The sequence below is a fragment of the Adiantum capillus-veneris genome, chromosome 21 (genome assembly GCF_014529385.1).
Source record: "Adiantum capillus-veneris isolate H3 chromosome 21, ASM1452938v2, whole genome shotgun sequence".
NCBI lineage: Eukaryota > Viridiplantae > Streptophyta > Polypodiopsida > Polypodiales > Pteridaceae > Adiantum > Adiantum capillus-veneris.
Window position 1 is genome coordinate 142,336,249 of NC_140951.1, and position 25,041 is coordinate 142,361,289.

At 44.9% G+C, this 25,041-nt stretch overlaps 1 protein-coding gene across 1 annotated transcript in view; it reads right to left on the reverse strand.

Moving 5' to 3' along the window:
* Nucleotides 1–24,688, reverse strand: part of LOC147431855 (uncharacterized) — a 62,870-nt gene extending 38,182 nt beyond the window's left edge. Inside the window, exon 1 of the mRNA XM_086494327.1 lies at nt 24,310–24,688. Within this exon, the coding sequence (XP_086350453.1) occupies nt 24,310–24,594 (285 nt within the window). The 5' untranslated portion in view covers nt 24,595–24,688. The remainder of the gene's footprint in view (nt 1–24,309) is intronic.
* Nucleotides 24,689–25,041: the final 353 nt, after the last annotated feature.

Here is a 25,041-nt window from a genome sequence, read left to right on the forward strand (position 1 = left end):
GTTTTGGCTGCGTTTTTATGGCTGAAAATGGGGGAACATCTACAACCATCTTGGGGCTGATCTGCTACTGTGTCATAGGCTGAAAACTATGTGTTCCTGCGGCGATTAAGGGCTGAAAGTCAAAACGCTGGCTGAATCAGCATCTGCAATCAAAAACGCTGGTGTATCTGATGCATGCGAGGATGATCTGCTGAAATCGCAGCAATAGAGCAAAAACGCCAATGCTAATCTGGGACAGAGACCAAAAACGCTGATGGGGTTGAATGGTGAAAAGGCTATCCAATCTGATGGATCTGCTGGCGATGGCGACAATCTGCTAACGCTAGGGTGCTGAGTGTGATGGCGATGGTCTGCAATGCGGAAAACGCCAAGGGAAGTGAGTGGATGCTGCTGGGACAGAAAACGCTAGGGGTCCTTGAGAGGTTCTGCTGAGAAGTTGCCTGTTGAGCGGAAAGCTCCTGCTGCCTCTTCTGCTAGAAAGTGCTAACTTAGGTTTGCTTATATATTAACTTAGCAAAATTGCCCTACCTACTTTTGTTGGAAAGTCACTTAAAAATAATAAGTGAAAATAACCAAAAATAGGAACATAGGCTAAATGCACTGGAAAATTCCCCTGACTGAATCTGTTGGATTCTGAAGGGAATACTGATGATCATGTTGTGTACAACCGGAGGATATGCATCTATGCTAAGTGACTGGGCATGCACGGTCTACGAATAGACTCACAAAAGTGCCAGATCACTGCTAATCTGGACTGACTGAACCCTGCTGTGGTGTAGCTTGTCCATGGACACATTGGGTTGGGATGTGTCACGTGACACCACTGCACCTAACATTGGTATCAGAGCTTTGGCAGTGTTCTGTATCAATCAAGGAAAGAACCACAATAATTTTTTTTGCTTGTTGAGGTCGCACGAACCCAAGTTCGCTTGGGCGTGTCGATTCCTAATCGTGTTTTGTTGAAGAGTGACATGAATCCCAAGAAAGAAGGGCCTCTCGTTGTGTCTCTTTTCACTCATTGAGAGCGGACCGTGCACTTAGCGGCCGGCCAATAGACGTGAGGTGGGAAAAAGCAACCTTGGTGTGAGCGCAAGGCCGCCAAGGGGTGCACCCGCGGAGAAGAGTAGAACTCGGGTGAAGAGAAGATCCCTCTCAAACGCGATTTGCAAGCGACAGAAAACCTCAAGAGCCTCAAGACCCTCAAGAACCCAAGTCCCTCGTAAACTTAAGGACCAAAGATCATAGTGCATGGTCGTCACCCGAAGCGGAATGGATACTTCGCATACAGGTTGAAACCGGCCTGTTCAATCCAAAAAGGGCGGTAGACTTTACTTTAAACCTTGATTTAGCTTTCATCCATTATTAGTCGTCTATTTTACCTGTACTTTCAGGACACAACAAAGGGGAAAGGGATACAGGCTCCTAGATTGCACCTGTATGATTAGACCGACACCAGATTGGCCCCTAACTTAGGCGCCCCTTCCGGTATTTCTTTATTGTTCAAAAGAGGGAATAAACGTTGTGGATCCCTACAAGCTGCCCCGCACAAACTCGGCTGAATTTCCACTATTCCAACCCGATTTCGGCAGCATAACTGTACTAGAACCCTTCACAGTCAGTATTCCCACACATTGACTGACTTTCCCGACGCATACGGGCACTTTGCAAAACCTGGCGAGAATCTGCAGCACATTGAATTCTCTGTTTTCAGCCCCGAAAATGCGCCAGATCACCTGTACAGCGGTCCCCTTGCGTCCCCGAACCTCCTGGGGGTATTAGGGTCCGTTTAGGGCCAAAACCCTAAACTTGCAAAAATACACAGCAGGCTGTAATTTACTGTTTTGGGCTCCGTTTCGCGTGCCGGTCGCATCCGTAGCAAGTCCTCGAGCTCCCGCACCTGTAGGGCTACTTGCCCTTTGAATTGGAAGAGATTTCTGGCGTGAAACCTCTCCGAATTCACTTGTACCTGCGGGGGGATTAGCCGCTAGCTAATCCAGTACCTATGCAAGAGGCTCTTGCCTCGGCAATCGTGCATGAACCCACACAACTGTACATTGGTCAAATGAAGAGCCCACTAGAGGGGCATAACATACTGCCAAAGGGGAGAGAGAGGGCAGTGCGTAGCGTGTAGGGCATCACTCCTGGCACCGCACTGTGCATAAGAGGGAAAGCAAGCACTCCATAGCTCTTAACCTGTGACAAAACTGAAAATGAGGCTCTCCCCCTCCTAAATTCAGCGCCAACTCTTGTTGCATGAGGCAAGTGCACCAGAAGGTGCCACTTGGCACATTTATAAGCATTTTCCCATTTCGGGGTTGCCGTCTAAAAATATCCCAACCGGTTGCCCAGTTGACTTCACGACAGAGTAAGAAAATGTTCCCCTTCTCATTCCGGAGGTAATGACGTCAACACATTTTCAGGTCCCAAAATAGCAGTTCCCTAAATTTTAGGAGATGCTGCCATTGTATCTGTCTAGGTCATCCGACCCTCTTTGTACACTGCGGCCACATCCAGAACTAAAATGAAGCCTCTATAGCAAAGGATTCCACTTTGGCTAGTCAATGACCCCACTTTGGCTAACCATAGTCTTTGTCCAACCTTAGTGCTCTCTTGCCCTCAGGCTTGGACTCCCTCTGGACAGTTCCACACTAGCTATGCAATGCAGGGCAGTTAGATTTCCCGAGGGGTGTTTCCAAAAAGTGAAAGTAAATAGATAATAAGAAAGAAATCAACAAAAAGGATAGATAGTAGTCACACGCTGGTGACATACCCCCCTCTTGAAATCTCAAACGTCCTCGTTTGCATCTATGTCGTACATGCTCATAGTCAACACTGATGTATTCAACACCTGTCGACACATATACGACACATACATGCTCATTGTCAACCCTGATGTATTCAACACCTCGTCGACTCATGTATTGCCTGCGTGTGAACCCTATCCCAATGACATAGTGGTAGCTGCGCACTCTGCCATTGCTTTGAGTCACTAACTTTCCAATGACAAAATGGTAGCTGCACATTTTGCCACTATCTTATAGTACACGTTGGATCCCGTAACACTTTCGAGCATACCCAAACCGACAATTTAAGAATGCGGTTACCCATGTACTCTTTAATAGAAGCAATCATTGTATCCTTGACAAACTGACAAGAAATACTCACTTCTATAGCACTAACCAAACTTTTGGACATTCCATAAGAGCAATTGCCAAACTGACAATCTGTACAGCTCTAACATTCATGTAACAGGTATTTCATTTGAGCTCACTTTAAATACCATGTACATCATTTGTTTCAGAAGCCATTGTCACACTGACAATCCATGTAGCTTTGAAACTCAAGGGGTCAAGGTAGGTTGCAAATCGAAGGCTTCAAGGTAAAGTGATAACACAGTTGGTGACTCTGCAAGTTCACCTTCTTCCATCCACTTAGCATCCATTGGTGGATAGTTTCTGAACTTTACCAAGTAACGCATACCAACCTTGCCTTTCACTTTCCTTTCTTTGTGTGCCAAAATCTGCTCCGGGACCAAGATCTCGTCAAGTTCCTCGACTTCCGGCTGATCTTCAGCTGGCATATCTTCTGGCACATCACCCACATAGCGTCTGAGAAGACTCACATAAAACGCATTGTGAATCTTCCAACTGTCAGGCAATTTCAGCCTATATGCAACATCACTGATTATGTTGCACACTTGAAAAGGCCCATAGTAACGCATGCTGAGCTTTGGAAACAGTCTTTCCTTGCCCTTCATCTTCTTTAACCTTGCCTTTTCAAAGCGTAAAAGCACCCAATCACCAAGTGAATATACCACTTCACAACGGTGACGATCAGCTGCTTTCTTTTGCTTTGCTTGAGTCCTTTCTAAGGCCACTTTGACCTTCTTGTACATTTCATCCATGTCCTGAACATACTTATCTGCTTCAAATATCTTGTCCTTTGTATGCAGTATGGGAGGAACTTTCTTGCCACCTTCAACTATCTCAAAAGGTGCCTTGCCAGTTGATGAATGCACTGTATTATTGTATGCATACTCCACCAATGGCAAATACTGCTCCCACTTTCCTTTATGCTCTGACACATAACACTTCAGCAGATCTAGGACAGTAGAATTTGCCTCTTCTGACTGCCCATCTATTTGAGGATGAAATGACGAAGAGAATTTGAGCGTTGTGCCCATATTCTTAAACAAGCCTCTCCAAAACAAACTTGTCATGCGTGGATCACGGTCGCTAACAATCGACTGTGGTATGCCATGATACTTGAAAATATTGCTCATAAACAAGCGTGCCATTTGATCTGGCTTTATCTTCTTCCTGACAGGAATAAAATGAGTCTGTCAAAATACCATCGTTTCTGCGTTCTCGGAAGATCAAAGATAAAATCCATAGCAATACTTTCCCATGGTTTATCTGGAATAGGTAGTGGTTGCAATAACCCTGGTGCCTTTTGCCTGTCAAACTTGACCTTTTGGCATATTAGGCATTCTCGCACAAAGGCATCCACATCTCTTCTCAATGTAGGTCAATAGAAGAATGTCTCAACCGCTTTAACTGTAGCATCGATGCCACGATGCCCTGCATACGGTGGGACATGACTCTCTTCCATAACTTTGCGTCGCAATGGCTTTGTGACACACAATCTGCCATGCATCATCATGAACCTGTCTTTAAGAAGATAGTATTCATGACGTTGTCCATCCATTAGCTGCTCGAAGACCCTTGCAAAATCTTCATCATTTGCATACTGTTCTCTCATATCATCAAGTTCATGATGATAAGGAATTGACACAGCTGAAATTTGTGGCTTCCTTGACAAGGCATCAGCCACAACGTTCTTCTTGCCTTCCACATGCACAATCTGAAAATGGAACATGGACAAGATATTTGCCCATCGCATATGCTTCTCAGATAACTTTGTCTGTGTCAAGAAGTATCGCAAGGTCTGATGATCCGTTTGGACAACGAAATCTGCACCTAGCAGGTAGTGTTTCCAACTTAAGAGCGCATGAATCACAGCCAGTAACTCTTTCTCATAGACCTGCATGGTCATCTCTAGCCCTTGCAAAATTCTGCTCTCATAGGCTACTACCCTGCCATCTTGCATTAGCACTGCACCAATGCTACTACCACAGGCGTCGCACTCGACCACAAATGACTTCCTAAGATCTGGCAATACAATGACTGGATCTAAAGTCATCTTTTCCTTTAAGAGATTAAAAGCTGAAATCTCTTTCTGTGTCCATCTAAAGGTGACTGCCTTCTTTTGAAGAGCATGTAAAGGTGAAGCAATCTCAGCGAAATTTCGGATAAACCTTCTGTAATAGGAGCATAGTCCCAAGAAACTTCGGACATCATGCACCGTCTTCAAATCTGGCCATGACTTGATCGCTTCAACTTTTGCAGGATCCATTCTGACACCATCCTTTGAGACAATGTGTCCCAAAAAGTGGATCTCTTCCATAAAAAACTCACTTTTCTTTGCATTGATGAGCAACCTATGACTGCGTAACTCTTTGAACGCAATGGCCAAGTGATGCCTATGCTCCTCTTCATTCTTTGAGTAGACTATCATGTCATCAAAGAATGTACCAACAAACTGTTGGTGTGGACGGAAAATTTTGTCCATCATCCTATTGAACGTAGCAGGACCATTTGTAAGACCAAAGGGCATCACTAAAAATTCGTAAAGGCCAAACGTTGTTCTAAAAGCAGTCTTGTGCACATCCTCTGATCTAATGCGGATCTGATGGTACCCACTCTTTAGATCTATCCTGCTAAACATAGCTGCTCCTTCTAATTTGTCCATAATATCATCAATTCTAGGTATAGGGAACCTATTCTTGATGGTATTCTTGTTCAGTGCACGGTAGTCGATGCACATACGCCATAAGCCATCCTTTTTCTGCACCAACAACACTGGAGAGCAGAATGGAGATGAACTGGGCTGAATCAGCCCCTTTTCTAACAGCTCCTGTACTTGGCCCATTATCTCTTTCTGCTGAGCCGCACTAACCCTGTACGGAGGCTTATTTGGTGGGCTACTGCCTGGCACCAAATCTATCACATGGTCCTCGGGTCTCTCTGGCGGTAATTGAGACGATAATGAATCAGGAAAGCAGTCACTATACTGTTGTAAAAACATTGACCTTTCTTTATCTAGCACAGATAAATTTGATTCATCACAATCTGACACTTCACGTGCAAAAACCAAGTACGCAGAAAGATGCTTTTTCATTACAAAAGTAATAGCAGAAGCTGATACACTAGGAATAGACTCCCCTTTAAGCTTTACATCCAGAATGTGAGTCTTTCCCCTGCTCTGTACAGTGATCTTTTTGTTGTAGGCATCCATGATTCCCTGTACACGAAACAACCAAGGAATACCTAACAACACATCACATCCATCCAATGGCATGATGTAAAATTCTTCATCATCTACATAGGACTGGATATGTAGACGCAACTTTCCAATGATGGGCGTCACAGCCTCTGTATGGCCAGGACATACCAAACCTGCCTCTGCTGTATACCCCATCTCTTCAGGCCTAATTCCCAACTTTGAAGCCAATTCTGGGAAAATGAAGTTGGCTTTTGCACCTGGATCAAAGAAGATAAGCACTGTTTGATCCCTGACCTTTCCCCATGCTCTGCAAAGCTCACTTACATCTGAATTTGGCTTGTCGCCCACCATATCTGGCACTAGACCAGCCATGGGCTTCTTTCCTTTCCTGTCCTCCTTGTCTTCAGAATCAGCTGGCCTTTTCTTTATAGGACAGTTGTAAGCAATGTGGCCAGGCTGCTCACATATAAAGCATTTGTTCTCTGTCCTCAGGACCTTCTTTTGCTCTTCTGACTTGCGAGGAAAACGTCTTTTCCATTTCTTTGCTAGTCCCTTTTCTGATTCAGCCGAAGCTTTGCCTTTCCATGCGTTGGCTAGCTCCTGAGTCACTTTAGGAACCTCCTTGGAAACATACTTCTTCGCTGAATTTTTCTTGCCTGATCCTGCCTTGACGCCAGTGTTAAATTCACAATCTTCTCCCTTGAGCAAACCATTGTCAGTGTTTGCTACCTCGATGAGCTGCGTCAAAGTAGTGACTTTGGTCTTCGTACAGTACTTTCTCAATCCTTTAGGTAGGCCACAACAGTATTTTTCAATCTGTTCTGTCAATGGCACAAACCTATAGGAAGTTACTGGAAGTAGAGCTTTCCAAAACTTCCGATTGTAGTCATCCAGATTCTTGCAAGTGGCAGCATTAGGCTGGTGCCATTCTGTCATGACATCTGCTTCAAAATCATCAGATAACCATGCTGCTGCAAAAATCTGCTTGAAGTAAATCCATGTGGACGGAGCTTGCCCTTGAAGCAATAAAGTTGTCCACCATTGTCCCGCATTCCCTGTCAAGAAAGTGGCTGCCTTGCGGACCTTTGAAGCCTCTGTAAAGTTTCCCCCTGCATAGGCCTTGTCAAACTGCTGGAGGAATGAGAGAGCCTTCTTCCTATCATCAAACCCTGTAAAGGTCGTGAAAGACACACCTTTGCCACCTTCTTTGTACGGAGTTGGCCTCTCCAACGGCGTTAAATTGTCATATGGAAGTGACTGAAACATGGGAACACTGTTAGGGTTCATTTGTGTTCCCTGGCCGCTATTAACTTGACATGGAAATGCCATATCTAGCTGCTGATTTGTAATTCCAGCCATACCAAAATTTGCCTATGGCATCCCAAATTGGCCCTGAGTGCTCTGAAACCCTGGTAGCATACCCGTGACACCATACATGGGGTTAGGCATCATCGTTTGAGCACCCCCGAACACTGTTCCTGGCGTGTAAAACTGATTTCCAGGTGCATGACCAGCCATGCTCTGGAATACCGATCCACCTCCAAAATAGCCAGGGTGTACTGAAGGTGGTGGGAAGACCTGTTGCATAGCCTGTAGGTTGCTTCCCTGTCCATTAGAACCAGCTATAGGCTACTGAAAAGTGGCGGGCTGAACTGGTACAGCTTGAAATACTGGCATCTCAGCCACCTGTTCTTGCACCTTAGGCACAGGTTGTGGAGACTGCATGTTCTCCGTCAAGTGTACAGGTGTTTCCATTGACTGTGCAGTATGAATCACCTGTGCTCGAGCCTTAACATGCTTTTGAATATGATCCAGTGACCCAACTTGCTGAGACGGAACAGGAGGTTGCAAAAAGGCTAAAAACCTAAGATTCTGCATTACTTGTGTGAACATAGCCACAGCAGTAGTCAACTGGGTCCTGAATATATCATCATCCGTCTGTGGTGGTCTTGAGGACTCACCCACTTCATGTGTCTGTTGACCCTGTGAAGAGGAAACCTCTTCAGTCACATCATCTGGTCTGTCAGCCATAATTGCTATTTCCAGTGTCTGGTCTATGATCCCCTGTGTCTTCAAGCCCAATCTGACCAAGGCTCACTTCTATGGGAAAAAGTGATTTAATCCCGTCGATGGAACCATGAAACCGGCCTGTTCAATCCAAAAAGGGCGGTAGACTTTACTTTAAACCTTGATTTAGCTTTCACCCATTATTAGTCGTCTATTTTACCTGTACTTTCAGGACACAACAAAGGGGAAAGGGATGCATGCTCCTAGATTGCACCTGTATGATTAGACCGACACCAGATTGGCCCCTAACTTAGGCGCCCCTTCCGGTATTTCTTTATTGTTCAAAAGAGGGAATAAACGTTGTGGATCCCTACAAGCTGCCCCGCACAAACTCGGCTGAATTTCCACTGTTCCAACCCGATTTCGGCAGCATAACTGTACTAGAACCCTTCACAGTCAGTATTCCCACACATTGACTGACTTTCCCGGCGCATATGGGCACTTTGCAAAACCTGGCGAGAATCTGCAGCACGCTGAATTCTCTGTTTTCAGCCCCGAAAATGTGCCAGATCACCTGTACAACGGTCCCCTTACGTCCCCGAACATCTTGGGGGTATTAGGGTCCGTTTAGGGCCAAAACCCTAAACCTGCAAAAATACACAGCAGGCTGTAATTTACTGTTTTGGGCTCCGTTTCGCGTGCCGATCGCATCCGTAGCAAGTTGCGGGGGGATTAGCCGCTAGCTAATCCAGTACCTGTGCAAGAGGCTCTTGCCTCGGCAATCACGCATGAACCCACACAACTGTACATTGGTCAAATGAAGAGCCCACTAGAGGGGCATAACATACTGCCAAAGGGGAGAGAGAGGGTAGTGCGTAGCGTGTAGGGCATCACTCCTGGCACCGCACTGTGCATAAGAGGGAAAGCAAGCACTCCATAGCTCTTAACCTGTGACAAAACTGAAAATGAGGCTCTCCCCCTCCTAAATTCAGCGCCAACTCTTGTTGCATGAGGCAAGTGCACCAGAAGGTGCCACTTGGCACATTTATAAGCATTTTCCCATTTCGGGGTTGCCGTCTAAAAATATCTCAACCGGTTGCCCAGTTGACTTCACGGCAGAGTAAGAAAATGTTCCCCTTGTCATTCCGGAGGTAATGACGTCAACACATTTTCAGGTCCCAAAATAGCAGTTCCCTAAATTTTAGGAGATGCTGCCATTGTATCTGTCTAGGTCATCCGACCCTCTTTGTACACTGCGGCCACATCCAGAACTAAAATGAAGCCTCTGTAGCAAAGGATTCCACTTTGGCTAGTCAATGACCCCACTTTGGCTAACCATAGTCTTTGTCCAACCTTAGTGCTCTCTTGCCCTCAAGCCTGGACTCCCTCTGGACAGTTCCACACTAGCTATGCAATGCAGGGCAGTTAGATTTCCCGAGGGGTGTTTCCAAAAAGTGAAAGTAAATAGATAATAAGAAAGAAATCAACAAAAAGGATAGATAGTAGTCACACGCTGGTGACACAGGTGATGAGCATGAGAGAGGCGACGAAGAATTTTCCCCACCAGTTGACTTTTTCGACCCTCTCCCTTCGCCATCTACGCCACCAAGTGTACCCAACCCGATGGAGGCAATGGTCAAGCAGATGATGGCCATGATAGACAAACAAGAAGCAAATCGCCTTGCTTTAGAACGCGAGCGCGACGCACGCAAAGAAAGAAAACAACAAAGAAAGGCAGAAGAGGCAGCACGAATCACGGCCTTGGAGATCGAGCGAGAGACTCAAAGAGAACTACGAACTCAAGAATTGGTTCGACAGGTACTTGCCTCGAAGACCAAACCACCCAAGGATCGTGGGAGTTCATCAAGTGGCGCAAGCCACGATGCGGATTCCAACCATCCAGTCACAGAGAAGTTGACCTTCAGTAAGTATGACGATAAGATGGATGCTACGGTTATTCATTCTTGATTGCATCAATTTAAAGCTTATTTTGCGACAACTAAGAAGACAGGAAATAGCAAAGTTTTGACGGCAGCTATGTACCTTGCCGGTGATGCCATCAATTGGTACCATGCATGGCAAGAGACACAGCTAGCCGCGCACCTAGAGGAAGCCGACGATTCACGCCCCTTTCCTTCAATTGGGCTGATTTCCAAGACAAGCTCAAGGCGCGGTTTATGCCACCTCAGTACCTTGCACGATTGAAGGACGATTGGCGCTCTCTTAAGAAAAATGGTATGCCAGTCATTTCTTTTTCTAATCGTTTTTTGCAGCTAGGCACTCAATTACGCAAATCGGATGATGAGCGCAAAGAGTCTTTTCTCTTTGGATTGGACGAGTATACCAAGTACGATGTCGAGGTTCTCGATCCAATCGATCTCAACAAGGCGGTAGCGATTGCTCTCGCACAGGAGATGAAGCACACCAAGGGAAAGCCTAAGGAGAACAAAACTTCCACAAGTACCTCGCAGACTTCTCAGAACGGTAAGAATGGTAAGAATGGTAACTCTTCTAACCAATCTTCCAACAGCCTCTCAGAAAAGAATTCTTCCAATGAATATAAGGGTAAGGCTAACACACTTGCTAAACCTAAGCTTACTCCATATGAAAAGGTAGCACAAGGAATTGTAGGAGGATACATCACGTCGGAAGAGCAAAGCACTTATTCTAAGGAAGGTCGATGTTTTCATTGTCACATTAAGGGTCGCATAAAACGAACATGTCCTAAGCTTGAATCGAATGAATCTAAAGAATCCACAGAACCCACTTATTCTGTCAATGCAATGAATGATAACACGAGTGTGCCCCACGTTTCTCCTGACCCTCCCATTGATGATTCTCTCATTAAATGTTATGGTCGTACGTCGGGGCAGCGTTTTGTCATATTGTTTGACCCAGGTAGTATGCATGATGTGATCAGTCCCTCTCTTGTTGAGAGAGCCCGCCTCGAAGTTAGTCCGAGATCTCCTATCAAGGTCTCTGGCTTTCGTCCCGGTATGGACGCTCTCATCACGGAGGAGTGCCTTGATGTGTTGTTTGCAAATCAACAAACTGCCTTCACTAGAAGATTTGTTGTTTCTCCTCTCTCAGGATGTAATATGATTTTGGGCATTCGATGGTTTCGTGATAATGACGCTCTCATAAATTTTTTGGCTAACACTGTAACTCTCAATGCCGATAGTGATTCTCCTATTGTCATTCATGGAGAGGACATTGCTCATTCTCCATCTCTCATTCATAATATGCAGGAGAAGATTGAAAGGATTCAGCAAAAGGAGACTCTAACAGTCTCTTTTTCTCCAAAGCATGACACACAGGATTTGCATGATTGTGAGCAGCATGATGATTTGAATGATTATGATAAGCATGATGATTTGATTGACAAAGATAAGCATGATGATTTGCATGAAGAAGATGTGATTGTTTACAAGGATGATGTGTTAGTTGATGCTTTTTCTAGCGAAGCTAACCTCGTTGTAGATTCGATCAATCACGAAGAATCGATCTTGGCTCTCGAGTCGAGGTCCAAAGAACCCCCACAGGACGATTCGATCATTTAGGAAGAAGCGATCTTGGCTCTCGAGCCTAGGTCTCAAGAACCCTCACGGGAAGTATTATGTGTTCGCAGGATTGATACGCACGCATTGTTCGAATGTTTCATTCGTGATCGTTTCCTGTATTTTCGTCAACATCGCTATGTGATCCCTTTTCCTAGGCATGACATATTGTATGTTGAGCACGTTTCTCTCATGGATGAGTACAAATGTATGCGGATTGTTCATGAAAATCTAAAAAGTATGTATGTAAGGAAGTCACATTCCATGTCTCTTCCTTGGCATGACACAGTTTCCGAACAAGCACATGACAGTATGAGCACCAAGCATGGGCATTTCCGTTGTGAATTGCAACAGTTGATTGCTCTAGATCATAAGAGAAAGATTCGATCTCATTGTTTGCATGTGTTTGATGAACGGGTTGTCACTCCGTCTCTATGTTCATCTACATTGCATACATAGTCTTTAGAGAAGACAAGATTTTTTTCCTTCACTTTACATGGAATGGGTATGTTCATGGTTTTGTGTTGGAAATGGTTTCAGGAATTTTCAGCCATGGAGAATCTTGAAGAAGAAAGAAGCACGACTCTCAACGAAGTTGAAGCATTGAAGGAGCCACAAAAGACTTTGTGTCGCTTTCGGCGCGGCCCAAAGAAGCAAGCGTTGCAGACCTTTATGAAGTTCAAGTACCGCACGACCCACACATCAGAGTGGGCCGGCGAAGAGTCCCTTCCAGGATTCCGGATACTATTGGCGGTCTCCCTCGACGCCATACAGTTCGGTACCAGTACCTCACTTTGAAAAGGAGGGGATGTCACGTGACACATCCAACCCTGTGTCCGTGGACAAGCTACAGCATGACCAGGGTTCAATCAATCCAGTCAGTCTAGATTAGAAGTGATCTGGCACTTTTGTGAGTCTATTTGTAGACCGTGCATGCCCAGTCACTTAGTATAGATGCATATCCTCAGGTTGCACACAGCATGATCATCGGTATTCCGATCAGAATCCATTAGAATCAAATAGGAAAATTTTCCAATGCATTTAGCCTATTTTCCCTATTTTTGGTATTTTTCACTTATAATTTTCAAGTGACTTTCCAACAAAAGTAGGTAGGGCAATTTTGCTAAGAAAATATATAAGCAACCCAAGTTAGCACTTTCTGGCAGAAGAGGCAGCAGGAGCACATGCACATGCTCAACAGGCATCTTCTCAGCAAGAACCCGCAGTACCCTCAGCACCCACGAGTCTTGGCGACCTCCCTCCCCAAGCCTAGCGTTTTCAGTTTTGCCATTGCCAACCCCCACCATTGTTTGGCGTTTCTAGCAATACTTGACCGCACCAAATACCTAGCCCTAGCGTTTTGGGTTTCCCACTAAGCCCTGGCGTTTTTGCATACCTTCAACACTTCCACAATTCTGGCATTTTCAGCCATCCCTTGATCGCCATCACCCCCAGGACCTCAGCGTTTTCACTAACGCTAGCAGGCAGGCAGCGTTTTTGGTTTTCAGCCGTGAATGCATCAGATGGTCAGCGTTTTCAGCCCTATTGGACAACAGCAGATTCAGCCCTAGTTGGTTGCAAATATCCCCCATTTTCAGCCCTAGAAAACGCAGCCAAAACAGAGATTTTCAGCCACCGAAATAGCCCCGAAGTTCAGCAGTTAGAAGACTACAGATTTCAGCCCTAAAGTCGTCGTCGTCGTCACCGTCCTGGTCAACGGCATAGTCCCAGGTTGCATCAGTCCATTGCATCGTCATTTTACCACTTTGTGCAATCAACAAGTAGACCACTCTCGCTGACGAGAGTGGGGCCTTCGGAGGAGGATTTTACGTCGTCTCCGGTGTCGTAGCGAGGAAGCTATGCTGATGAAAAACGCTAGGTGTGTCACAAGACGGACACCACGTGCCAATAGAAAAGAACAGACTGAACAACTTTAAGCACTTCAAATAACAACTGAACTGAGAGAGAGAGAGAGAGAGAGAGAGAGACAACACGCGACACGAAGTGGCGGAATTCCACCCCAGAGAGTATTGGGCCCAATCCTTAACGCCCCTTTCGGTATTTCTTTATATTGCATCAACATAGTACAAGGCGGTACTCCAGACTCTGCACCTTCTCCAGGAAGCATGCCAGAGAATGAGCCCTAACCTCATATTTAAAGGCCCTTGGCCTAAAAAGCAATTACAATGAAACGCCTTCAAAACTCAAAAGCTCCTGGTCCAAAAGGCAATGCCAAAAGCTGCCAGCTTTTCGTAAATCGCGTTGGTGTCCGTACAACAGGCCACGTGTCAGCTCGCCACGTAGCAAATCAAGGTAGGGTTAGGGTTAGAGTTTATGATTTTAGGGTTAGGGTTTCGGGCAAAATTAGGGTTTTTGATTTTAGTGTTAGGATTTCGAGCAAAATTAGGGTTTTTTATTTTTTAGGGTTAGGGTTTCAACAGAATTAGTTTGTTACATCTCCCTTCTTGAAAGAGAGTAATCGTCAATGATTACAGCATATCTGCAAAACAACTTGAGTTAGCTCAAAAATTTCTGAGGGTCATTCTGAGGGACATTCCGAGGGACAATCAGTTTGCTCTTTTAATTAAGGAGTTAGCTTCTCCTTTCTACTCTTTTGATCAAGGAGTTAGCTTCTCCTTTCGGTTGTTTTGATCAAGGAGTTAGCTTCTCCTTTCGTCCAGATCGGAACTCTTGATATTTCGGCGTAGTAAAATTAGCCATCACACCCAGACCATACTGATCTTCCATGGGTGTCTTGATGCACTAAAATTACATACCGAGGCAATCTCATCCAATTAGGAATATTCAGTAATTGGCACATTACAATGCAACACAAATGCTCACATATGCATGTTACAAGACATGGAAACATAAAGCCGCCAATAAACACTCCTCCCGCATAACCTAACAAGGTCCAGGCCGGGAGATATTCAACGACTCCCTCATCACTCCTCCCGCATAACCTAAAAAGGTCCGGGCCAGGAGATATAGAGGCCTTTTACAACCAAACGCCCCCAGACCACAGCTTGCGTCGTTTGGAGGTGTTGAGAGTAACCACTGCTCAGACTTCTTAATACTCCTCCCGCAAGTCCGGGCCGGGAGTCACAACAATTATTTTACAAGCATACAACCAAACGCTCCCCAAGCATTGGCCTGCGTCGTTCGGAGGTTTTCAAACATACAACGAAACGCTCCCCAGGCATCGGCCTGCGTCGTTCGGAGGTTTTCAAACATTCAACGAAACGCTCCCCAGGCATTGGACTGCGTCGTTCTGAGGTTCAAACAATACCAAAACAGTATTTCTCACTTCTCCACCGAGGAGTAAAATCACCAATCATTGAAACCAGTATCAAACCAAACTCAAACAATTCAAATCGGCACCAAAATAGGTTCAAAACAAATAGCATCCATTTCAAACAAATTCCAAACAGGATCACCAAACAAGTTCTCAAACAGATTTCAAACTTAAAAAGCAATCTCAACATTAGTCGAGCTCGAAAAGTCGACTGACTTTCCATCCTTAAGCCTGCACCAAAATTAGGGTTAGGTTCATTCCATAAGGTCGTAGCCGAGCACAGCATGGTCCATCAACTCTTCGACAGACAGTGTTTCTTTGGCGGCGATGGTAGTCCCAAGAGGTAGCAATCACACCTAACCTCCAAGGTTATCAACTCGAGAAGAGACATCTACTGAGAGATATCCAGAAATTTCAAGATATAATCTGCTAGGGTTTCCATGGCAAGCATAACCCACTCTGCCAAAAGTTGCACTCCGAAGGAATATGTCAAAAACCATACAACTTCGCGCAAAAATATTCTTGAAAGCTTGCCAAGTACTTGGAGTATGCTGCTTGGTAGCTGTCAAAATCTGCATGGCAATGCCTCTGAGAAAAGCATTGCCTCAAAACAAATCTTGGATCCTTCTCTTGTAAGTGATCTTTATGGCTTATACCCTGTAAGACATGAGAAGTGAAGACAAGAGCGCGCCCGATGCGCGATGAAGTAAGGGTGGGAGTGGCTAATAAGTCCGGGTTGGCTAATACCTCAAATAAAATTCCAATAGCTCTGTTTGCTCTTTTGTAGGACCGGTATGCTTTCAGAAAAGCACACGCCTGATGCTCTGATACCACTGTCAGAAGACGGGCACCACGTGCCAATAGAAAAGAACAAACTGAACAACTTTAAGCACTTCAAATAACAACTGAACTGTGAGAGAGAGAGAGAGAGAGAGAGAGAGACAACACGCGACACGAAGTGGCGGAATTCCACCCCAGAGAGTATTGGGCCCAATCCTTGGCGTCCCTTTCGGTATTTCTTTATATTGCATCAACATAGTACAAGCCGGTACTCCAGACTCTGCACCTTTCCCAGGAAGCATGCCAGAGAATGAGCCCTAATCTCATATTGAAGGCCCTTGGCCTAAAAAGCAATTACAGTGAAAAGCCTTACAAACTCAAAAGCTCCTGGTCCAAAAAGCAATGCCAAAACCTGCCAGCTTTTCGTAAATAGCGTTGGTGTCCGTACAGCAGGCCACGTGTCAGCTCGCCACGTGAACAAATCAAGGTAGGGTTAGGGTTAGAGTTTTTGATTTTAGGGTTAGGGTTTCGGACAAAATTAGGGTTTTTGATTTTAGGGTTAGGGTTTCAATAGAATTAGGGTTTTGAGAAAAATTAGGGTTTCAACAGAATTAGGGTTTCGACACGTCCGCAGTTTGTTACAAGGTGCAGGTGTGGTTCTTGCTTGGAGGGAAAACGCCACCAAGGGGATCTTGCTGAGAAGTTGCCTGTTGAGCAATGGTACTCCTGCTGCCTCTTCTGCCAATTAGTGCTAGCCTAGGTTTGCTTATATACAAACTTACTCAATTTATACTACCTACTTTCCAACAAAAGTCGCTTAAATTAATAGGTGAAAAATGTCAAAATAGGAAAAATAGGCTAAACGCACTGAAAAATTCCCGTGAAGGATTCTGATGGGAATGCTTATGATCATGTTGTGTGCAACCAGAGGATATGCATCTATACTAAGTGTCTGGACATGCACGGTCTGCGAACAGACTCACAAAAGTACCAGATCACTTCCTATTCTAGACTGACTTGACTGAACTGAACCTTGTGTGAGTATTCTATGTAATAATCCTTTATTAAGTACTTAAACTCATGATTAAGACTTAAGAAACTGAACTGAACTCAAAGAAAGACTCAGAAGACTCTGTGTTTGATTGATTGATGACTTGTCAAAAACTGAGTACAATAGGCTTCTTATATAGGAGACGAAGAGACACAAATGAAAAGACACGTCTCCTGGTGAAGAGACGTGACTTTAGACGTAAAGACACATCCTTTCGGCGAAGAGCTGCAACCATTGGGCGAAGAGTCGCACCCGTAGAGCGAAGGGGTGTGACCAGTTGTCGAAGGAGTGTAGCTTTTGACGAAGAGGCACGTCTCGAGCAAAGGGTCGTGACCATCCAAGCGTAGGGACCCTCCTTGGCAAGGCACTTCGCGTTTCTGCAACTAGGAGTAGATGTAATATTGCAACATAGTCACAATCGTGACATTCCCTCCCTCTTTAAATAAAACCCAGGGTAGTTGAAGAAAACTCTGAGAGAAGAAAATGTATTGTTGTAGTGCTTCTGCATCCAAAGCTCTTTCTGTTAAGTCCCATGTCATGGCACTGTTATTGACCATGACTATTTTGCCAAACTGAAAACTGATCATATCTGCAACTTGATAAGTGCCTTTGTCAAAGTTATTTGTAACTTCGAGCTTGTCCAAGAAAAGATTGAATCTTTATCTGCTTCAAGTACTATTGGTAAACTGAGTTGATTTTTCTCTTGAGTGATGACCACTGGTTAAAAATCTATAAGGTATTCCATTGGTTTATCTGGAACAGTAAAATCCTCCTGAAGGGATGTCGTAGACTGAGACAGAGTAGTGTTTGGAGGTATATCCATTTGTAAAGGTTTATCACTAGAACAATTCGTGTCCAAGGATTCATTTGAAGCGACTGAAGTCGTGCTGCAAGAGTCTGTATCTACTTTATCCTTTGCACCGTTGAAGGCAAGGACTGAAGTCTTCAAGTTTGAAGAATTATCATTCACCACTGCATTTGGTATCTGTTCAGAAACAAAGACTGTATTCTGCAAGGGCGGTGATGAGGCTACCATTTCTGCCTGGATCACGGCCAAAGAAGGGGTTATGTGCTTGTCCGTTGTCACACAAAAACTAGAATCTTCTGAATCTTCAGCTTTCTCAGCGGGTATTAAGGCTTCCAATTGACAAGGGGGAGGTCGAGGGAGTTGTTGCCTCTTAGACCTCTGAAGGATCCTCTTGCACAAGGAAAGGATCAATAAATCTTCAACTTTACCACCATCAGACAAGAAAGACTTAAATGTAGGGCATGGCTCGCGAGAGGGAACTTGTCCAGCGTCGCAGCATTCACGACCGAGTACTCGACTAGTGTCGGATATGTGTGCCACTAAGTAAGCCCATCTTGATATCGTTGGTGATCCTTTGCTTCATATTGTTGCTTTTGTTGCTTATGATTCGAATAAGAAGTTGGTTGCTTAGTACTGTGACATTTCCAAGAATATTCATGCTGAGACTTTTGTTGCTCGCACGAAGGTACTTTGCGTGTAGTTGTCTCTGAGAAACCGTGCTTTGGGTGAGAAAATTTGAGTTTCGAAGGCTTTTGTTGGAGTGGTTCTTCCTGGTCAACCACTGAAGCGTCGAAAGAAGATGCCTGTATTGTCCGAGAAGCTGTTGGGTAACTCCGAGAAGAGATTTGCGTCTGCATCTAATCCAAGCGAGTATGAATCAATGTGAGGCTTGTTGAAAGTGCTGCCATCTGCCTTTGAGAACTGCTATTGGGTCCTCGGGTATAATATTGTCGTCGCCATCTTGTGATCCAGTGAAAAGAATTGTTTCTCCGAATAAGCTTAAAAACTGACACTTCGGGAGCGGAAACTGCATCTAGAACGGGTTTCGGCTTTGAAGTCAGGGAATTGGGAATTATGACGACCTCGGGTTCGGAGTGTCCGCAACCACGAACACTTCATGTGTAGGGAATTTCACCCGTAAGATTTCGTTCGGGAATCTCGTGTACTGGTTCGCATCGGTCATGTGTGCGAAATGTCCTGCGTAAAGAAGGTGCACACAGAGCAAGCGCTAGAGGGAGAGGCAGTGTAAGTGGTTTTTTTTTTTAAGTTTAATTGAAGGGGTTTCCAAATGGGAGTTTTTTTTTTTTTTTAACATGGATGTTTTCACATTGGTTTTTAAAAAAAAAATTGGGGCTGGCCGCTCACTTAAAGAAAAACCTTTGGCTTATTTTAATAAACCACTTGGCTCTTGTATTCCAGTGTTGGCTTATTAATACAGCAACATAAAAACTCTACGCACAATGAAAAGGCACGCGCAAAGCGCAGCCAACGAAAGGGTAACTTGAAGGGGCAACGTTGGGAAAAATTGTAACATTCTGGCAACCGAAGAGGTGCGCACAGGGGTGAATAGAGGTACATCGCTGGACTTTATACGCTGCTGGCTGAATTAATCTGCCCACACAATGGGTAAATTTGGGGCAGGCCAACCATGTTTGACCGGTCACTAGTTTTTTTTTATTTTTTAATGCCTTTATTATGTCATGTTGTGCTGCTGGTTTTGCATGAGCTCCCAGTGCAATCATTCAACAAAGGGTGAGATTTCAGCATGCAACGACTGGGAAAAAATGTGCACAAAGGGGATGTCCCTTGGGGGAAGAGGTGCAAACATTGCAGCCCTACCGGGTTGGTGCCTTTCCGCGTTTGGTGCCCTTCCACGTGAAGAGATGCAATCACGAGCAGAGAATTTATAGTAGCCAGTGAAGTAAAATTCAGGCCAGTGCTAGGAAAAGGCTCCACCTATTTGTGAGTCTCTTGGTGAAGGGGTGTTCCCACAATGAAGGAGTACCTGCATGGCTGAATTGCTGACCATTCAAGTGAAGGGATGCGAACTCATGTACGAAAGGGCACAATCCGATGAAGAGGCACACGAAGGATCACCAACAAAGGGTTTCCAGAAATTCACCGGGTACTCCACACACACATCTGTGTTTCTGTCCTGTATTTATGTAATTGGAACATAAATATTCATGTTACCTCATGATTGTTTGTGTGTGTACCACCTTTCTTCTCCTTCCATGCAACTCCGGGAAAGGGAGTAGAGTGTAGCAGCGAGGGTGAGAGGCTCACAGTCTTCGGGTCCCGGCAAAAATTTTGCTATGATACCACTGTCAGGATTCTAGGTACTAATCCTTTAATAAGTACTGATTAAGACTTGAGAAACTGAATTGAACTCAAAGAAAGACTCAGAAGACTCTGTGTTTGATTGATTGATGACTTGTCAAAAACTGAGTACAATAGGCTCCTTATATAGGAGACGAAGAGACACAAATGAAAAGACACATCTTTTGGTGAAGAGACATGACTTTAGACGTAAAGACACATCCTTTCGGCGAAGAGCTGCAACCATTGGGCGAAGAGTCGCACCCGTAGAGCGAAGGGTGTGACCAGTCGTCGAAGGAGTGTGGCTTTTGACGAAGAGGCACGTCTCTTGAGCGAAGGCTCGTGACCATCCAAGCATAGGGATCCTCCTTGGCATGGCACTTCGCATATTTGCAACTAGGAGTAGATGTAATATTGCAACATAGTCACAAGCGTGACACCCTGGTCATGTTGTAGCTTGTCCACGGACACATAGGGTTGGATGTGTCACGTGACATTCCCTCCTTTTCAAAATGAGGTATTGGTACCGAACTGTATGGCGTCGAGAGAGAACGCCAATAGCATCCCCGAATCCATGGAAGAATCTCCATGGCTGAAAATTCCTGAAACCACTTCCAACACAAAAACATGAACATACCCATTCCATGTAAAGTGACTGGAAAAAATCTTGTCTTCCTAAAAGACTGTGCATGCAATGTAGATGAACAAAGAGACGGAGTGCCAAACCGTTCACCACACACACGCAAACAATGAGATCGAATCTTTCTCTTTTGATCTAAAGCAATCAACTGTGGCAATTCACAACGGAAATGCCCATGCTTGGTGCTCATACTTGCTTGTGCTCGTTCTACAACTGTGTCGTGCCAAGGAAGAGACATGGAATGTGACTTCCTTGAATGCATACTTTTCAGCTTTTCATGAACAATCCGCATACATTCGTGCTCATTTATGAGTGAAACGTGCTCAACGTATAATATGTCATGCCTAGGGAAAGGGATCACATAAAGACGCTGACAAAAATACAGGAAACGATCATTTGTGAAACACTCGTACAATGCGTGTGTACTAATCATGCGAACACATAATACTTCCTGTGAGGGTTCTTTGGACCTAGGCTCGAGAGCCAAGATCGGTTTTTCCTGAGGGGGTTCTTTAATCATCATGCAAATCATCATGCTTATCATCATGCAATCCTGATTCTGTGCAAACTGCGCCTGCACAATAGAAAAAAGTCGCCAAAACTCTTTCATGTGTTGGTCGCCCTTCTCTTGTCTTGCTTTATTCTCGCGATCAAATTCTGCTTGTCTTTCTTTGGCTTCCAATCGTGCTTCACGTCTTATGACTTCCATTCTTTCTTTGTATTCACGATCTATGGCTGCCCTTCATTCTTCGTAGGCCTTTCTTTCTGCTTCTCTTTCTGCTTTTCTTTCTTCGCGTTCTAATTGTCTTTCCATAAACGATTGCTCCAACTCCTCCATAGAAGTTAGTGCAATCCTTGGCGTAGATGGGGCCTTCAGAGGAGGGTTTTACGTCTCTGGTGTCGTATTTCTCTTCTCTCTCTAGCTCTCAGTCTCATACACTTTCACGCACAGTGTCCATTCACTTTGTTTGTGATCATTGCACTCTCTCATTAAGAACGGAAGGCTCTCCCTTCCATAAGAATAAAAGGAACCCTTGACCACAGTTCAGAGCACTTATCTTGAGCAAAGTTCAAACATTCATCCCACTGCACCTTACATGGGGAGGATCGGAAAAACCTCGTGGTGAGGAAAATTCTTCTTCGCCTCTATCATGCTCATCACCTCCGAGCGAAGTATCCATTCCGCTTCGAGTGATGACCATCCACTGAAGTCGTGGGTTCTTGTGGGTTCTTCTAGTCTTCGGTTCTTAAGTTCACGAGGAACTTGGGTTCTTGGGGGTCTTGGTTCTTGAGTTCTTGAGGGTCTTGAGGTTCTTGAGGTCTTGCGGTTCTTGCGGTTCTTCTTTCGCTTGCAATCTGTGTTAGAGAAGGATCTTCTCTTCACCCGAGTTCTACTCTTTTCCGCGGGCGCACCCCTTGGCGGCCTTGCGCTCACACCAAGGTTGCTTTTTCCCACCTCACGTTGATTGGCCGACCGCTAAGTGCACAATCCGCTCGCAATGAGTGAAAAGAGGCACAAGGGGAGGCTGGACAAGCCCTTCTTTCCTGGGATTCCCGTCACTCTTCAAAAACACGATTAGGAATCGACATGCCCAAGTGAACTTGGGTTCGTGCGACCTCAACAAGCAAAAAAAATCATGTGGTTCTTGTGTTTCTTTCCTTGAGTGATACAGAACACTGCCAAAGCTCTGATACCAATGTAAGGTGCAGCGGAATGAAGTTTGAACTTTGCTCAAGATGAGTGCTCCGTACTGTGCTCAAGGGTTCCTTTTATTCTTATGGAAGGGAGAGCCTTCCGTTCTTAATAAGAGTGCAATGATCACAAACAAAGTGAATGGACACTGTGCATGCAAGTGTATGAGACTGAGAGATAGAGAAGAGAATACGACACCATAAACGTTGTAAAAGCCTCCTCCGAAGGCCCCACTCTCGCCAACGAGAGTGGTCTACGATTGATTGCACAAATTCGTACAAAGTGGATGCATGTGACTGATGTAAGTCTAGGCTATGTCGATGTTGACGACGGGGATGACGAGATCGATCTAAGGGCTGAAAATAGGCTGCTTTTGTCTTGCTGTCCAAAAACGCTACTGGCTGAAATCTGATGCAAAACTGCTACTGTCCCAAAAACGCTAATGGCTGAAAATGGCGAAAACCAAAAACGTTGATGTGGACTGCTGTTTGATGGCTGATATTCGCTTGTTTTGCGGGTCTTTATTGCTCAAATCTGCTGATGCTTAATCTACTAAAAAACACCATGCAAAGGGGGGGCAATTTGGAGTTCCTGGAAACGCTAGGGCTGAGGTTGTCTGCGATGATGCCTTGATGAAAATGCTAGGGCTGAGGTTGTCCTGGCGAGAAAGCTATGCTGATGAAAAACGCTAGGTGTAGGTGAGGTTCTTGCTTGGAGGGAAAATGCCACCAAGGGGGATCTTGCTGAGAAGTTGCCTATTGAGCAGTGGTGCTCCTGCTGCCTCTTCTGCCAATTAGGCTAGGGGGATCTTGTTGAGAAGTTGCCTGTTGAGCAATGGTGCTCCTGCTGCCTCTTCTGCCAATTAGTGCTACCCTAGGTTTGCTTATATACAAACTTACTCAATTTGCCCTACCTACTTTCCAACAAATGTCACTTAAATTAATAAGTGAAATGTCAAAAATAGGAAATATAGGCTAAGTATACTGGAAAATTCCCGTGAAGGATTCTGATGGGAATGCTTATGATCATGTTGTGTGCAACCAGAGGATATGCATCTATACTAAGTGTCTGGACATGCACGGTCTGCGAACAGACTCACAAAAGTGCCAGATCACTTCCTATTCTAAACTGACTTGACTGAACTGAACCCTGGTCATGATGTAGCTTGTCCACGGACACATAGGGTTGGATGTGGCACGTGACATAAAGCTAGTCCAAAAATACTTGGTCAAGCTTAGTAGATATCTTGCTTTGGACGAAGTGGATGGAGAAGGACTCGAAAGATACTCCTCGGTTATTAGAACTTTACCATGAGGCTTTTGTCTTCAAGAGTTCAGGCGGATTCAATGGTTTAGTTTGATGTAGTGGTTTACTCGGAGATCTATCCTAGTTGGAGCTTTGAAATAAAATTCCCTACTTGGTACCCCTACTGGATACATAATGGAAGCTTTCATATTATTTTCATGGGAATCTCCACAGGTTCCTCCACATCGTTAGTTTCCACTGGCAAAGAGGGTGAAATTACCATGCACAGCGAGGATTTGAGCTCATGACGCCGAGGTAACATCCACTATCATCTGTGCTAACCAAGTCGCGTGATAGCTGCCGGTGCCTCGGAGGTTCACCACAAGTAAAGAAAAACCGTTTCTGTACTTCCCAAGACGCATCTTTGTCCTCTTCCTTTCTTTTTTAAAAATCATTGGCATATATTGCATGGGGGTCTTTATTAAAAGGGTTCCAGGCTTAAGCAAAGCTCTTAGAGGCGACAGTAGAATTAGACACCTCAAAACAATGAAGTAGCTGGGGATACGTACCTTGGAGTACGGGACTACATGATCAAAATCGTAGCAAAGACACCCAGAGCATCCAACAAGCTTCCGAAAGACGAGGTTCCCAACGGGATCGCGACGCCATCGAGCAGGATCGCGGCCTTTCACTGTCTCTGCTTTCTGCCAGCAAAGCTCCTTCACCTCCAGAGGAAAAGAGCGCGGTCCAGACGGAGGCGAGCCGTCCCACTCCTCCTCACCTTCTTCCCGGCGCTTCTTCTTCCTGCTCTGCTTCGCCACGCCACGAACAGCTCGCGACAAGCCCCGTACCATAATTCTTCTACTGCATGTTCTCAACTAAATGCATTCTCAAAAGACGATATAAACAAGGGTAGAGAGAGAGAGAGAGAGAGAGAGAGAGAGAGAGAGACTAGTGTACAAACGAAAGCCTGAGGAATTGATTATGCGACTTATACGAAACACCATGTGGTGACTTTATGCATGATTGTACATCTTGCTAAATCTTAATTTCACATACAACAGGTACGACAATGTAACCTCGACGCCCACTTGAGGCCTTATGTGCAACTACATTGATGAGTTGTTTGGCTCAGCTTCTATTTTTCTAAAATTTCAATGTTCTGTATTTACTTGGGGGGAACTCAACACAGAATATATGCATGGCTTGGTTGGTGAATAGAATGGACCGATAACCTGTGTTCTGATGTAGTGAGTTGTAGATGGGATGAAATTTGTATCATCCTTGATTTCCTTGTCTAG